The 17,310-nt window shown below is 49.8% G+C and overlaps 1 protein-coding gene across 1 annotated transcript in view; it reads left to right on the top strand.

The window, feature by feature from the left end:
• The window catches only part of LOC137333944 (cyclin-dependent kinase 16-like), a 430,097-nt gene that overhangs the window by 210,803 nt on the left and 201,984 nt on the right, over positions 1–17,310 (top strand). The window contains exons 2-3 of the mRNA XM_067998297.1: positions 2,548–2,681; positions 8,133–8,258. Of these exons, the coding sequence (XP_067854398.1) occupies positions 2,548–2,681; positions 8,133–8,258 (260 nt within the window). The remainder of the gene's footprint in view (positions 1–2,547; positions 2,682–8,132; positions 8,259–17,310) is intronic.

Genomic DNA, 17,310 nt, shown 5'->3' with positions numbered 1-17,310 from the left:
AGTAGTGGTGAACGGTTGTTTTTCGGACTGGAGGGAGGTGTACAGTGGTGTTCCCCAGGGGTCAGTGCTGGGACCACTGCTTTTCTTGACATATATTAATGACTTGGACTTGGGTGTACAGGGCACAATTTCCAAATTTGCAGATGACACAAAACTTGTAAGTGTAGTGAACAGTGAGGAGGATAGTGATAGACTTCAAGAGGACATAGACAGGCTGGTGGAATGGGCGGACACAGGGCAGATGAAATTTAACGTAGAGAAGTGTGAAGTGATACATTTTGGTAGGAAGAACGAGGAGAGGCGATATAAACTGAAGAGTACAATTCTAACGGGGTGCAGGAACAGAGAGATCTGGGGATATATGTGCACAAATCGTTGAAGGTGGCAGGGCAGGTTGAGAAAGCGGCTAAAAAAGCATACGGGATCCTGGGCTTTATAAATCGAGACACAGAGTACAAAAGTATGGAAGTCATGATGAACCTTTATAAAACACTGGTCCGGCCACAACTGGAGTATTGTGTCCAGTTCTGGGCACCGCACTTTAGGAAGGATGTGAAGGCCTTAGAGAGGGTGCAGAAAAGATTTACTAGAATGATTCCTGGGATGAGGGACTTTAGTTACGTGGATAAACTAGGGTTGTTCTCTTTAGAACAGAGAAGGTTGCGAGGAGATTTGATCGAGGTGTTTAAAATCATGAAGAGTCTGGACAGAGTAGATAGAGAGAAACTGTTCCCATTGGTGGAAGGGTCGAGAACCAGAGGACACAGATTTAAGGTGATTGGCAAAAGAACCAAAGGTGACATGAGGAAAAACTTTTTTACACAGCGAGTGGTTAGGATCTGGAATGCACTGCCCGAGGGGGTGGTGGAGGCAGATTCAATCATGGCCTTCAAAAGGGAACTGGATAAGTACTTGAAAGGAAAAGATTTGCAGGACTACGGGGAAAGGGTGGGGGAGTGGGACTAGCTGGATTGCCCTGGCAGAGAGCCGGCACGGACTCGATGGGCCGAATGGCCTCCTCCCATGCTGTAACCTTTCTATGATTCTATTGCTAACATACAAACTGAAACATCACCATTCATCAATCGCAAGTATTGTGACATTGCAATTGAAACCTCTTTCATCAATCACAAGTATGGTAACACTGCAAACTTTACGGCAAGGGACCATCTTGGGAATAGTGACCATAATATGATTGAAACTGACAGTAGGTTTGAGAGGGAGAGTCACAAACGAAGATATTAAATTTAAATGAGGCAAACTTCGAAGGGATGAGAAATAAATTGAACCCAGTAACCTGTGCTGAACTGTTAATGGGTAAATCTACAGACAATGGGAAATATTCAAGGAAGTATTTGGTAAAATACAGAACCAGTACATACCCATAACAGGTAAAAGCTCCACTTGTGTCGTTAAATAACCAGGTAAACGAGGTAAAAGACAGGATCGAACTACAAGAAAAGGCTTACACAAATGTAAGGACAAGTGGAAATCCAGCGCACTGAGAATTATAGAAAGCAAGAAAGGGCTACAAAGTAAAGAGGTGCGAAAAGGTAGAATGAAAGAAACAGACAAGGGATATTACAGGTAACAGTCCCATTTTAAAAAATATATTAAGAGAAAGAGAGTGGTAAAAGGGAATGTGGGCCCGTTAAAGACAGATACAGGTGAGACTATAATGGATAATAAGGAAATGGCAGACTTGTTAAATGAGGGACTTTGTACCTATTTTTACAGAGCGGAAAGAGGACTAAATACCAGCTTGAGGTCACGTCCAGCTATGTCGTGCATGGCTGCAGGTGACAGCCGGAGCCCAGATTTGGGAATTATTCCATTCAGCACTGTTGATCTCGGTAAACACTCCAGTTTGTGTGGTAAAGTAATGGCTGCTTCTATTTCAAACTCTCTGGAACATTCTCTTTCAGTATATGAGGAGACCCTGCGGTGTAATCACTGCGATATGCTTACTCCCATCCGGGGGCCCGCTAGTGTACAATTAACAATATGTAAGTACAAGATGTAACAATCAACATCTGAGGGAAACATTAAACCAAAGAGGATGGGCCATCTGCCCTGGGAAATCTTTAGTGTGATAAAGAGGAAAGAAACTGTAATTCTGAAATGAAGACAGAGAATGCTGACCTATCTCCATCCAAAGTATGAGCATGATGCTAATACAGGAACCTGGCTCACAGCATTCGGTCCATTAAAGTCACTCATCGACAGTTAACATAATCAGTACAACACACAGTATCGACAGCACAGACCAGTAACTGCATGGAAATATAAAGCAGGAAAGGGATGGAAATGGACAGACTGCAGATGCTGAGAGCCTGCTGTGTATTTCTGCCCATTCTCTGCTCTTATTTTAGAATCTAGCTGAGACTTGTAATATTACCTGGCAGTAGGTGACTCGAATGCACAGCGTACTCTGGGCCCGGTATCTCTCTCAGCATCATGTGTTCAGCCATGAAATACAAATGGGAAATGATCCAGTGGGATCTGAAAGAACAAGAGAGTAACTCATTGGATTTATCTCTTCTGCAGGCATCGTCCACGAAAATGTTAAAATTGGCTCTGATGGGGAGAGTGACCAGGCCTCAGGGACGTCGTCTGATGAAGTCCAGTCACCTGTTCGTGTCCGAATGAGGAACCACCAGCACCGTCGGATTTCCACTGAGGTAAGATGCATTCGCCAGTCCCGTGGTGTTTGGTCCGAATGTTACCAGCTACAATTTAAAGATTGTCCATGTCAGGATGTTTGTTGGATTTATCTGTACAGAGCTGACTCTTACAGGTTGTTGTGTTCTCTTAGTTCTGACTTCAGAGTTCGACAGTTATGACAAAGGACCCTTGTATGGGGGGGCGCTGCTAACTTGAAATATTTGATTTGAAATAAAGGAAGATGGTAGTGGTTGTTGGAGGCCAATCATCTCAGCCCCAGGACATTGCTGCAGGAGTTCCTCAAGGCAGTGTCCTCGGCCCAACCATCTTCAGCTGCTTCATCAATGACCTTCCCTCCATCATAAGGTCAGAAATGGGGATGTTCGCTGATGACTGCACAGTGTTCAGTTCCATTCGCAACCCCTCAGATAATGAAGCAGTCCGTGCCCGCATGCAGCAAGACCTGGACAACATCCAGGCTTGGGCTGATAAGTGGCAAGTAACATTTGCACCAGACAAGTGCCAGGCAATGACCATCTCCAACAAGAAAGAGTCTAACCACCTCCCTTTGACATTCAACGGCATTACCATCGTCAAATCCCCCACCATCAACATCCTGGAGGTCACCATTGACCAGAAACTTAACTGGACCAGCCACGTAAATAATGTGGCTACAAGAGCAGGTCAGAGGCTGGGTATTCTGCGGCGAGTGACTCACCTCCTGACTCCCCAAAGCCTTTCCACCATCTACAAGGCACAAGTCAGGAGTGTGATGGATGAGTGCAGCTCCAACAACACTCAAGAAGCTCGACACCATCCAGGACAAAGCAGCCCACTTGATTGGCACCCCATCCACCACCCTAAACATTCACTCCCTTCACCACCGGCACACAGTGGCTGCAGTGTGTACCATCCACAGGATGCACTGCAGCAACTCGCCAAGGCTTCTTCGACAGCACCTCCCAAACCCATGACCTCTACCACCTGGAAGGACAAGGGCAGCAGGCACATGGGAACAACACCACCTGCACGTTCCCCTCCAAGTCACACACCATCCCGACTTGGAAATATATCGCCGTTCCTTCATCGTCACTGGGTCAAAATCCTGGAACTCCCTTCCTAACAGCACTGTGGGAGAATCTTCACCACACGGACTGCAGCGGTTCAAGAAGGCGGCTCACCACCACCTTCTCAAGGGCAATTAGGGATGGGCAATAAATGCTGGCCTCGCCAGTGACGCCCACATCCCATGAACGAATAAAAAAAACACTGTCTGCTCCCACTCACTGTAGACAAGACACTGTCTGCTCCCACTCACTGTAGACAAGACACTGTCTGCTCCCACTCACTGTAGACAAGACACTGTCTGCTCCCACTCACTGTAGACAGGACACTGTCTGCTCTCACTCATTGTAGACAGGACACTGTCTGCTCTCACTCACTGTAGACAGGACACTGTCTGCTCTCACTCACTGTAGACAGGACACTGTCTGCTCCCACTCACTGTAGACAGGACACTGTCTGCTCTCACTCACTGTAAACAGGACACTGTCTGCTCTCACATCACTGTAAACAGGACACTGTCTGCTCTCACTCACTGTAGACAGGACACTGTCTGCTCTCACTCACTGTAGACAGGACACTGTCTGCTCCCACTCACTGTAGACAGGACACTGTCTGCTCTCACTCACTGTAGACAGGACACTGTCTGCTCCCACTCACTGTAGACAGGACACTGTCTGCTCTCACTCACTGTAAACAGGACACTGTCTGCTCTCACTCACTGTAGACAGGACACTGTCTGCTCCCACTCACTGTAGACAAGACACTGTCTGCTCCCACTCACTGTAGACAGGACACTGTCTGCTCTCACTCATTGTAGACAGGACACTGTCTGCTCTCACTCACTGTAGACAGGACACTGTCTGCTCCCACTCACTGTAGACAGGACACTGTCTGCTCTCACTCACTGTAGACAGGACACTGTCTGCTCTCACTCACTGTAGACAGGACACTGTCTGCTCTCACTCACTGTAGACAGGACACTGTCTGCTCTCACTCACTGTAGACAGGACACTGTCTGCTCTCACTCACTGTAGACAGGACACTGTCTGCTTCCACTCACTGTAGACAGGACACTGTCTGCTTCCACTCACTGTAGACAGGACACTGCTCTCACTCACTGTAGACAGGACACTGTCTGCTCTCACTCACTGTAGACAGGACACTGTCTGCTCTCACTCACTGTAGACAGGACACTGTCTGCTCTCACTCACTGTAGACAGGACACTGTCTGCTCTCACTCACTGTAGACAGGACACTGTCTGCTCTCACTCACTGTAGACAGGACACTGTCTGCTCTCACTCACTGTAGACAGGACACTGTCTCCTTTTGCTCCTGGCTGTGCCAGCCCTGCTTGCGATGTGTATTATGAGATTGTACCGCAGTTTTTGAGGACAACCATTCGTGTTTGGTTCAGCACAATGCAGACGAACCAGAGTAAAAGATCACGGAACTTCTGTTTTATCTGGACGTAAATTATGCTCAGCGTAATTCGAGGTTCCGCGATATTTTAAGCTGTTTCAAGAATCATTGCATTGAAGCGGACCCCGACCACAATACCGGCCCCACCCACATCTGGCCCCGCCTACACCACTGGCCCTGCCCCCAACACTGGCCCCCGCCCACAACACGGACCCTGGCCCACAACACTGACCCCACCCACAACACTGACCCCACCCACAACACTGACCCCGACCACAATACCGGCCCCACCCACATCTGGCCCCGCCTACACCACTGGCCCTGCCCCCAACACTGACCCCGCCCACAACACTGACCCCACCCACAACACGGACACCGCCCCCAACACTGACCCCGCCCACAACACTGACCCCACCCACAACACTGACCTCACCCACAACACTGACCACACCCACAACACTGGCCCCACCCACAACACTGACCCCACCCACAACACTGACCACACCCACAACACTGACCACACCCACAACACTAACCCCACCCACAACACTGACCCCACCCACAACACTGACCCCACCCCCAACACTGACCCCACCCACAACACTGGCCCCGCCCCCAACACTGGCCCCGCCCACAACACTGACCCCACCCACAACACTGGCCCCACCCACAACACTGACCCCACCCACAACACTGACCCCACCCACAACACTGACCCCACCCACAACACTGACCCCGCCCACAACACTGACCCCACCCACAACACTGGCCCCGCCGCCAACACTGACCCCACCCACAACACTGACCCCACCCACAACACTGGCCCCACCCACAACACTGACCCCACCCACAACACTGACCCCACCCACAACACTGACCCCACCCACAACACTGACCCCGCCCCAACACTGACCCCACCCACAACACTGACCCCCGCCCACAACACTGACCCCACCCACAACACTGACCCCACCCACAACACTGACCCCCGCCCACAACACTAACCCCACCTACAACACTGACCCCGCCCACAACACTGACCCCGCCCCCAACACCGACCCCGCCCACAACACTGACCCCCGCCCCCAACACTGACCCCCGCCCCCCAACACTGACCCCCCGCCCACAACACTGACCCCACCCACAACACTGACCCCGCCCACAACACTGACCCCACCCACAACACTGACCCCACCCCCAACACTGACCCCGCCCCCAACACAGACACCGCCCCCAACACTGACCCCACCCACAACACTGACCCCGCCCACAACACTGACCCCACCCACAACACTGACCCCACCCCCAACACTGACCCCGCCCCCAACACAGACAGCGCCCCCAACACTGACCCCCGCCCACAACACTGACCCCACCCACACCACTGGCCCCGCCCCCAACACTGACCCCCGCCCACAACACTGACCCCACCCACACCACTGGCCCCGCCCCCAACACTGACCCCCGCCCCCAACACTGACCCCGCCCCCAACACTGACCCCACCCACAACACTGACCCCACCCACAACACTGACCCCGCCCAAAACACTGACCCCACCCACAACACTGACCCCACCCACAACACTGGCCCCACCCACAACACTGACCCCACCCACAACACTGACCCCACCCACAACACTGACCCCGCCCCCAACACTGACCCCACCCACAACACTGACCCCACCCACAACACTGATCCCGCCCCAACACTGACCCCACCCACAACACTGACCCCCGCTCACAACACTGACCCCACCCACAACACTGACCCCACCCACAACACTGACCCCACCTACAACACTGACCACGCACCCAACACTGACCCCCGCCCCCAACACTGACCCCGCCCCCCAACACTGACCCCCGCCCCCCAACACTGACCCCCGCCCACAACACTGACCCCACCCACAACACTGACCCCGCCCACAACACTGACCCCGCCCACAACACTGACCCCACCCCCAACACTGACCCCGCCCCCAACACAGACACCGCCCCCAACACTGACCCCACCCACAACACTGACCCCGCCCACAACACTGACCCCACCCACAACACTGACCCCACCCCCAACACTGACCCCGCCCCCAACACAGACAGCGCCCCCAACACTGACCCCCGCCCACAACACTGACCCCACCCACACCACTGGCCCCGCCCCCAACACTGACCCCCGCCCACAACACTGACCCCACCCACACCACTGGCCCCGCCCCCAACACTGACCCCCGCCCCCAACACTGACCCCGCCCCCAACACTGACCCCGCCCCCAACACTGACCCCGCCCTCAACACTGACCCCGCCCCCAACACTGGCCCCCGCCCACAACACAGACCCACCCACAACACTGGCCCCGCCCACCCACTGACCCCGCCCACCATACTGGCCCCGCCCACCCACTGAAATGACGATGATGGCGAGTGTCCACTGATTGGGGCCGTTCGAGGAGGGTCTTCAAATTATCCTCGTTTCTTAGTCGGCAACTTTTAAACATATTACATATTAGAAAATATTTAATTTAAAACTAAGAAACTGACTCGTGTGCACCAATGAAAGTAGTAAATAGTTCAGTGTCGTTTTCTGAAGTTATTTTCAGTGATTTTAAATCAGATTGCTCACAGCTGGAGGACTGGACACACTCACTAAAAATGCTTATTTTTTGTGATAAACCTATTTTCAGTTGTATTAATAAAACTCTTAAATACATCAAGGAATATTTTTGATTGCAAAGAAAGATAAAGAAACAATGACATTCTATTGAGGTGCTGGACTGTGCTGGTTCCTGGGAGATTTTACTTCTGCGATTATGCAAATGAATTTTAGTGGAAACTCGACCTGTCACCAAACCAGCACAATTTTCAGGCAATTGTGTGAACAGCGGACACTCTGCCAAGCCTGGATATCCAGCCCGCACTGTGTGTTCAGTTGATGACTTTGATTTCTCACAGGTGAACACTAAGTACTTGTCTCCTCTGTCACCAGGATATTAACAAACGTCTTTCTCTTCCCGCTGACATTCGCCTGCCTGAGGGCTACCTGGAGAAATTTGCCATGAACAGCCCACCTTTGGACAAGCCCATGAGCCGGAGACTACGCAGGGCCTCACTGGTGAGTGTAAAGAGGGCTCAGGACTCAGGGCTCAGGACTCTGGTCTCAGGTCTCAGGACTCAGGGCTCAGGGTTCAGGGCTCAGGACTCAGGCCTTGGGGTTCAGGGCTCAGGACTCTGGTCTCAGGGCTCTGGGCTCAGGACTCTGGGCTCAGGACTCTGGTCTCAGGCCTCGGGGCTCAGGACTCAGGGCTCAGGTTTCAGGGCTCAGGTTTCAGGTCTCCGGTCTCAGGCCTCAGGGCTCAGGTCTCAGGTCTCAGGGCTCAGGGCCTCAGGTCACAGGACTCAGGTCACAGGGCTCAGGTTTCAGGGCTCAGGTTTCAGGACTCAGGTTTCAGGTTTCAGGGCTCAGGTTTCAGGTTTCAGGGCTCAGGTTTCAGGTTTCAGGGCTCAGGTTTCAGGTTTCAGGACTCAGGTTTCAGGTTTCAGGGCTCAGGTTTCAGGTTTCAGGGCTCAGGTTTCAGGTTTCAGGACTCAGGTTTCAGGTTTCAGGGCTCAGGTTTCAGGTTTCAGGACTCAGGTTTCAGGTTTCAGGGCTCAGGTTTCAGGTTTCAGGACTCAGGTTTCAGGTTTCAGGGCTCAGGTTTCAGGTTTCAGGGCTCAGGTTTCAGGTTTCAGGGCTCAGGTTTCAGGTTTCAGGGCTCAGGTTTCAGGACTCAGGCCTCAGGACCCAGGGCTCAGGGCTCAGGACTCAGGTTTCAGGGCTCAGGTTTCAGGGCTCAGGACTCAGGCCTCAGGTCGCAGGACTCAGGTCTCAGGCCTCAGGGCTCAGGATTCAGGTCTCAGGCCTCAGGATTCAGGTCTCAGGCCTCAGGACTCAGGGCTCAGGTCTCAGGACTCAGGTCTCAGGTCTCAGGCCTCAGGGCTCAGGTCTCAGGACTCAGGAAGGGAAATGGTGATCCAAGGGGAGCCAAGTTGGGAGGGAGAGAACCTGGATTCTCAGAATACAGAATGCCTCCATGAAGCTGTTCATTTCTGCCTTCATTTTGCAGGTCAGTGAGTGTCTGTACAGAGAAGAGACAGGCTATTATCATTTCAGGTCAGTGAGTGTCTGTACAGAGAGGGGACAGGCTATTATCATTTCAGGTCAGTGAGTGTCTGTTCAGAGAGGGGACAGGCTACTGATGTTTCAGGTCAGTGAGTGTCTGTACAGAGAGGGGACAGACTATTAACGTTTCAGGTCAGTGAGTGTCTGTACAGAGAGGGGACAGGCTATTAATGTTTCAGGTCAGTGAGTGTCTGTACAGAGAGGGGACAGACAATGAATGTTTCAGGTCAGTGAGTGTCTGTACAGAGAGGGGACAGGCTATTAATGTTTCAGGTCAGTGAGTGTCTGTTCAGAGAGAGGACAGGCTATTAATGTTTCAGGTCAGTGAGTGTCTGTACAGAGAGGGGACAGGCTATTAATGTTTCAGGTCAGTGAGTGTCTGTTCAGAGAGGGGACAGACTATTAATGTTTCAGGTCAGTGAGTGTCTGTTCAGAGAGAGGACAGGCTATTAATGTTTCAGGTCAGTGAGTGTCTGCACAGAGAGGGGACAGACTATAAATGTTTCAGGTCAGTGAGTGCCTGCACAGAGAGGGGACAGGCTATTAATGTTTCAGGTCAGTGAGTGTCTGTTCAGAGAGGGGACAGACTATTAATGTTTCAGGTCAGTGAGTGCCTGCACAGAGAGGGGACAGGCTATTAATGTTTCAGGTCAGTGAGTGCCTGTACAGAGAAGGGACAGGCAATTAATGTTTCAGGTCAGTGAGTGTCTGTTCAGAGAGGGGACAGACTATTAATGTTTCAGGTCAGTGAGTGTCTGTTCAGAGAGGGGACAGACTATTAATGTTTCGGGTCAGTGAGTGCCTGAACAGAGAGAGGACAGACTATTAATGTTTCAGGTCAGTGAGTGTCTGTTCAGAGAGGGGACAGACTACTGATGTTTCAGGTTAGTGAGTGTCTGCACAGAGAGGGAACAGGCTATTAACTTTTCAGGTCAGTGAGTGCCTGTACAGAGAGGGGACAGGCTATTAATGTTTCAGGTCAGTGAGTGTCTGCACAGAGAGGGGACAGACTATTAATATTTCAGGTCAGTGAGTGCCTGTTCAGAGAGGGGACAGGCTATTAATGTTTCAGGTCAGTGAGTGTCTGTTCAGACAGGGAACAGGCTATTAACTTTTCAGGTCAGTGAGTGCCTGTACAGAGAGGGGACAGGCTATTAATGTTTCAGGTCAGTGAGTGTCTGTTCAGAGAGGGAACAGGCTATTAACTTTTCAGGTCAGTGAGTGCCTGTACAGAGAGGGGACAGACTATGAATGTTTCAGGTCAGTGAGTGTCTGTACAGAGAGGGAACAGGCTATTAATGTTTCAGGTCAGTGAGTGTCTGTTCAGAGAGGGAACAGGCTATTAACTTTTCAGGTCAGTAAGTTCCTGCACAGAGAGGGGACAGACTATTAATGTTTCAGGTCAGTGAGTGCCTGTTCAGAGAGGGGACAGGCTATTAATGTTTCAGGTCAGTGAGTGTCTGGACAGAGAGGGGACAGACTATTAATGTTTCAGGTCAGTGAGTGCCTGTTCAGAGAGGGGACAGGCTATTAATGTTTCAGGTCAGTGAGTGCCTGGACAGAGAGGGGACAGACTATTAATGTTTCAGGTCAGTGAGTGCCTGTGCAGAGAGGGGACAGACTATTAATGTTTCAGGTCAGTGAGTGTCTGTGCAGAGAGAGGACAGGCTATTAATGTTTCGGTTCAGTGAGTGTCTGTACAGAGAGGGGACAGACTATTAATGTTTCAGGTCAGTGAGTGCCTGTGCAGAGAGGGGACAGGCTATTAATGTTTCAGGTCAGTGAGTGTCTGTGCAGAGAGAGGACAGGCTATTAATGTTTCGGTTCAGTGAGTGTCTGTACAGAGAGGGGACAGACTATTAATGTTTCAGGTCAGTGAGTGCCTGTGCAGAGAGGGGACAGACTATTAATGTTTCAGGTCAGTGAGTGTCTGTGCAGAGAGAGGACAGGCTATTTATGTTTCAGGTCAGTGAGTGCCTGTTCAGAGAGGGGACAGACTATTAATGTTTCAGGTCAGTGAATGCTTGTACAGAGAGGGGACAGATTATTAATGTTTCAGGTCAGTGAATGCTTGTACAGAGAGGGGACAGGCTATTAATGTTTCAGGTCAGTGAGTGTCTGTTCAGAGAGGGGACAGACTATTAATGTTTCGGTTCAGTGAGTGTCTGCACAGAGAGAGGAAAGGCTACTGATGTTTCAGGTCAGTGAGTGTCTGTACATAGAGGGGACAGGCTATTAACATTTCAGGTCAGTGAGTGCCTGTACAGAGAGGGGACAGGCTATTAATGTTTCAGGTCAGTGAGTGCTTGTACAGAGAGGGGACAGGCTATTAATGTTTCAGGTCAGTGAGTGTCTGTACAGGGAGGGGACAGACTATTAATGTTTCAGGTCAGTGAGTGCCTGCACAGAGAGGGGACAGGCTATTAATGTTTCAGGTCAGTGAGTGCCTGTACAGAGAGGGGACAGGCTATTAATGTTTCAGGTCAGTGAGTGTCTGTACAGAGAGGGGACAGACTATTAATGTTTCAGGTCAGTGAGTGCCTGTACAGAGAGGGGACAGGCTATTAATGTTTCAGGTCAGTGAGTGCCTGTACAGAGAGGGGACAGGCTATTAATGTTTCAGGTCAGTGAGTGTCTGTACAGAGAGGGGACAGGCTATTAATGTTTTAGGTCAGTGAGTGTCTGTACAGAGAGGGGACAGACTATTAATGTTTCAGGTCAGTGAGTATCTGTACAGAGAGGGGACAGGCTGTTCATGTTTCAGGTCAGTGAGTGCCTGAAAAGAGACGGGACAGACTATTAACGTTTCAGGTCAGTGAGTGTCTGCACAGAGAGAGGACAGGCAACTGATGTTTCAGGTCAGTGAGTGTCTGTTCAGAGAGGGGACAGACTATTAATGTTTCAGGTCAGTGAGTGCCTGTACAGAGAGGGGACAGGCTATTAATGTTTCAGGCCAGTGAGTGCCTGTACAGAGAGGGGACAGACTATTAATGTTTCAGGTCAGTGAGTGTCTGTTCAGAGAGGGGACAGACTATTAATGTTTCAGGTCAGTGAGTGTCTGTGCAGAGAGGGGACAGATTATTAATGTTTCAGGTCAGTGAGTGCTTGTACAGAGAGGGGACAGATTATTAATGTTTCAGGTCAGTGAGTGCCTGTTCAGAGAGGGGACAGACTATTAATGTTTCAGGTCAGTGAGTGTCTGTTCAGAGAGGGGACAGACTATTAATGTTTCAGGTCAGTGAGTGTCTGTTCAGAGAGGGGACAGACTATCAATGTTTCAGGTCAGTGAGTGTCTGCACAGAGAGGGGACAGACTATTAATGTTTCAGGTCAGTGAGTGCTTGTACAGAGAGGGGACAGATTATTAATGTTTCAGGTCAGTGAGTGCCTGTACAGAGACGGGACAGATTATTAATGTTTCAGGTCAGTGAGTGCCTGCACAGAGAGGGGACAGGCTATTAATGTTTCAGGTCAGTGAGTGTCTGCACAGAGAGGGAACAGGCTATTAATGTTTCAGGTCAATGAGTGCCTGTACAGAGAGGGGACAGACTATTTATGTTTCAGTTCAGTGAGTGCCTGTTCAGAGAGGGGACAGGCTATTAACGTTTCAGGTCAGTGAGTGTCTGCACAGAGAGGGGACAGACTATTAATGTTTCAGGTCAGTGAGTTCCTGTACAGAGAGGGGACAGGCTATTAATGTTTCAGGTCAGTGAGTGCCTGTACAGAGAGAGGACAGGCTATTAATGTTTCGGGTCAGTGAGTGCCTGTACAGAGAGGACAGGCTATTAATGTTTCAGGTCAGTGAGTGCCTGTACAGAGAGGACAGGCTATTAATGTTTCAGGTCAGTGAGTGTCTGTGCAGAGAGAGGAAAGGCACTGATGTTTCGGGTGAATGAGTGTCTGTGCAGAGAGGACAGGCTATTAATGTTTCAGGTCAGTGAGTGTCTGTACAGAGAGGACAGGCTATTAATGTTTCAGGTCAGTGAGTGCCTGTACAGAAAGGACAGGCTATTAATGTTTCAGGTCAGTGAGTGCCTGTACAGAGAGGACAGGCTATTAATGTTTCAGGCCTCTACTCATTGGAGTTCAGAAGAATGAGAGGCGATCTTATTGAAACATATAAGATTGTGAAGGGTCTTGATCGGGTGGATGCGGTAAGGATGTTCCCAAAGATGGGTGAAACTAGAACTAGGGGGCATAATCTTAGAATAGGGGCTGCTCTTTCAAAACTGAGATGAGGAGAAACTTCTTCACTCAGAGGGTGGTAGGTCTGTGGAATTTGCTGCCCCAGGAAGCTGTGGAAGCTACATCATTAGATAAATTTAAAACAGAAATAGACAGTTTCCTAGAAGTAAAGGGAATTAGGGGTTATGGGGAGCGGGCAGGAAATTGGACATGAAGCTGAGTTCGGATCGGTCAATGCCCTGTGGGTGGCGGAGAGGGCCCAGGGGCTATGTGGCCGGGTCCTGCTCCGACTTCTTGTGTTCTTTAGATTTGTGGTTGGGATCAGATCAGCCATGATCTTATTGAATGGCGGAGCAGGCTCGAGGGGCCGATTGGCCTACTCCTGCTCCAATTTCTTATGTTCTTATGTTCTTATGTACAGAGAGGACAGGCTATTAATGTTTCAGGTCAGTGAGTGCCTGTACAGAGAGGGGACAGACTATTAATGTTTCAGGTCAGTGAGTGTCTGTACAGAGAGGGGACAGGCTATTAATGTTTCAGGTCAGTGAGTGTCTGCACAGAGAGAGGACAGGCTATTAATGTTTCAGGTCAGTGAGTGCCTGTACAGAGAGGACAGGCTATTAATGTTTTGGGTCAGTGAGTGTCTGTCCAGAGAGGACAGGCTATTAATGTTTCAGGTCAGTGAGTGTCTGTTCAGAGAGGGGACAGGCTATTAATGTTTCGGGTCAGTGAGTGTCTGTTCAGAGAGGGGACAGGCTATTAATGTTTCAGGTCAGTGAGTGTCTGTTCAGAGAGGGGACAGACTATTAATGTTTCAGGTCAGTGAGTGCCTTTACAGAGAGGGGACAGGCTATTAATATTTCAGGTCAGTGAGTGCCTGTTCAGAGAGGGGACAGACTATTAATGTTTCAGGTCAGTGAATGCTTGTACAGAGAGGGGACAGATTATTAATGTTTCAGGTCAGTGAATGCTTGTACAGAGAGGGGACAGGTTATTAATGTTTCAGGTCAGTGAGTGTCTGTTCAGAGAGGGGACAGGCAACTGATGTTTCAGGTCAGTGAATGTCTGTACAGAGAGGGGACAGACTATTAATGTTTCGGTTCAGTGAGTGTCTGCACAGAGAGAGGAAAGGCTACTGATGTTTCGGGTCAGTGAGTCCCTGAACAGAGAGGGGACAGGCTATTAATTTTTCAGGTCAGTGAGTGTCTGTTCAGAGAGGGGACAGGCTATTAATGTTTCAGGTCAGTGAGTGTCTGTACAGAGAGGGGACAGACTATTAACATTTCAGGTCAGTGAGTGCCTGTACAGAGAGGGGACAGGCTATTAACGTTTCAGGTCAGTGAGTGTCTGTTTAGAGAGGGGACAGGCTATCAATGTTTCAGGTCAGTGAGTGTCTGTACAGAGAGGGGACAGGCTATTAATGTTTCAGGTCAGTGAGTGCCTGTACAGAGAGGGGACAGGCTATTAATGTTTCAGGTCAGTGAGTGTCTGTACAGAGAGGGGACAGACTATTAACGTTTCAGGTCAGTGAGTGTCTGCACAGAGAGAGGACAGGCAACTGATGTTTCAGGTCAGTGAGTGTCTGTTCAGAGAGGGGACAGACTATTAATGTTTCAGGTCAGTGAGTGCCTGTACAGAGAGGGGACAGACTATTAATGTTTCAGGTCAGTGAGTGCCTGTACAGAGAGAGGACAGGCTATTAATGTTTCGGGTCAGTGAGTGTCTGTACAGAGAGGACAGGCTATTAATGTTTCGGGTCAGTGAGTGTCTGTTCAGAGAGGGGACAGACTATTAATGTTTCAGGTCAGTGAGTGCCTGTACAGAGAGGGGACAGACTATTAATGTTTCAGGTCAGTGAATGCCTGTACAGAGAGAGGACAGGCTATTAATGTTTCGGGTCAGTGAGTGTCTGTACAGAGAGGACAGGCTATTAATGTTTCAGGTCAGTGAGTGCCTGTACAGAGAGGACAGGCTATTAATGTTTCAGGTCAGTGAGTGTCTGTGCAGAGAGAGGAAAGGCTACTGATGTTTCGGGTGAATGAGTGTCTGTGCAGAGAGGACAGGCTATTAATGTTTCAGGTCAGTGAGTGTCTGTACAGAGAGGACAGGCTATTAATGTTTCAGGTCAGTGAGTGCCTGTACAGAGAGGACAGGCTATTAATGTTTCGGATCAGTGAGTGTCTGTACCGAGAGGACAGGCTATTAATGTTTCAGGTCAGTGAGTGCCTGTACAGAGAGGACAGGCTATTAATGTTTCAGGTCAGTGAGTGTCTGCACAGAGAGAGGACAGGCTATTAATGTTTCAGGTCAGTGAGTCTCTGTACAGAGAGAGGACAGGCTATTTATGTTTCAGGTCAGTGAGTGTCTGCACAGAGAGAGGACAGGCTATTAATGTTTCAGGTCAGTGAGTGCCTGTACAGAGAGGACAGGCTATTAATGTTTCGGGTCAGTGAGTGTCTGTCCAGAGAGGACAGGCTATTAATGTTTCAGGTCAGTGAGTGTCTGTTCAGAGAGGGGACAGGCTATTAATGTTTCGGGTCAGTGAGTGTCTGTTCAGAGAGGGGACAGGCTATTAATGTTTCAGGTCAGTGAGTGTCTGTTCAGAGAGGGGACAGACTATTAATGTTTCAGGTCAGTGAGTGCCTGTTCAGAGAGGGGACAGACTATTAATGTTTCAGGTCAGTGAATGCTTGTACAGAGAGGGGACAGATTATTAATGTTTCAGGTCAGTGAATGCTTGTACAGAGAGGGGACAGGCTATTAATGTTTCAGGTCAGTGAGTGTCTGTTCAGAGAGGGGACAGGCTACTGATGTTTCAGGTCAGTGAGTGTCTGTGCAGAGAGGGGACAGACTATTAATGTTTCAGGTCAGTGAATGCCTGTGCAGAGAGAGGACAGGCTATTAATGTTTCGGGTCAGTGAGTGTCTGTACAGAGAGGACAGGCTATTAATGTTTCAGGTCAGTGAGTGCCTGTACAGAGAGGACAGGCTATTAATGTTTCAGGTCAGTGAGTGTCTGTGCAGAGAGAGGAAAGGCTACTGATGTTTCGGGTGAATGAGTGTCTGTGCAGAGAGGACAGGCTATTAATGTTTCAGGTCAGTGAGTGTCTGTGCAGAGAGGACAGGCTATTAATGTTTCAGGTCAGTGAGTGCCTGTACAGAGAGGACAGGCTATTAATGTTTCGGGTCAGTGAGTGTCTGTGCAGAGAGGACAGGCTATTAATGTTTCAGGTCAGTGAGTGCCTGTACAGAGAGGACAGGCTATTAATGTTTCAGGTCAGTGAGTGTCTGCACAGAGAGAGGACAGGCTATTAATGTTTCAGGTCAGTGAGTCTCTGTACAGAGAGAGGACAGGCTATTTATGTTTCAGGTCAGTGAGTGTCTGCACAGAGAGAGGACAGGCTATTAATGTTTCAGGTCAGTGAGTGCCTGTACAGAGAGGACAGGCTATTAATGTTTCGGGTCAGTGAGTGCCTGTACAGAGAGGACAGGCTATTAATGTTTCAGGTCAGTGAGTGTCTGTTCAGAGAGGGGACAGGCTATTAATGTTTCGGGTCAGTGAGTGTCTGTTCAGAGAGGGGACAGGCTATTAATGTTTCAGGTCAGTGAGTGTCTGTTCAGAGAGGGGACAGACTATTAATGTTTCAGGTCAGTGAGTGTCTGTTCAGAGAGGGGACAGGCTATTAATGTTTCAGGTCAGTGAGTGTCTGTTCAGAGAGGGGACAGGCTATTAATGTTTCAGGTCAGTGAGTGTCTGTTCAGAGAGGGGACAGGCTATTAATGTTTCAGGTCAGTGAGTGTCTGTTCAGAGAGGGGACAGGC

This window comes from Heptranchias perlo, chromosome 17, assembly GCF_035084215.1.
Source record: "Heptranchias perlo isolate sHepPer1 chromosome 17, sHepPer1.hap1, whole genome shotgun sequence".
Taxonomy (NCBI): Eukaryota; Metazoa; Chordata; class Chondrichthyes; order Hexanchiformes; family Hexanchidae; genus Heptranchias; species Heptranchias perlo.
The sequence above is the reverse complement of the archived record's forward strand: the minus strand, read 5'-3'. Positions and strand labels throughout refer to the sequence as shown.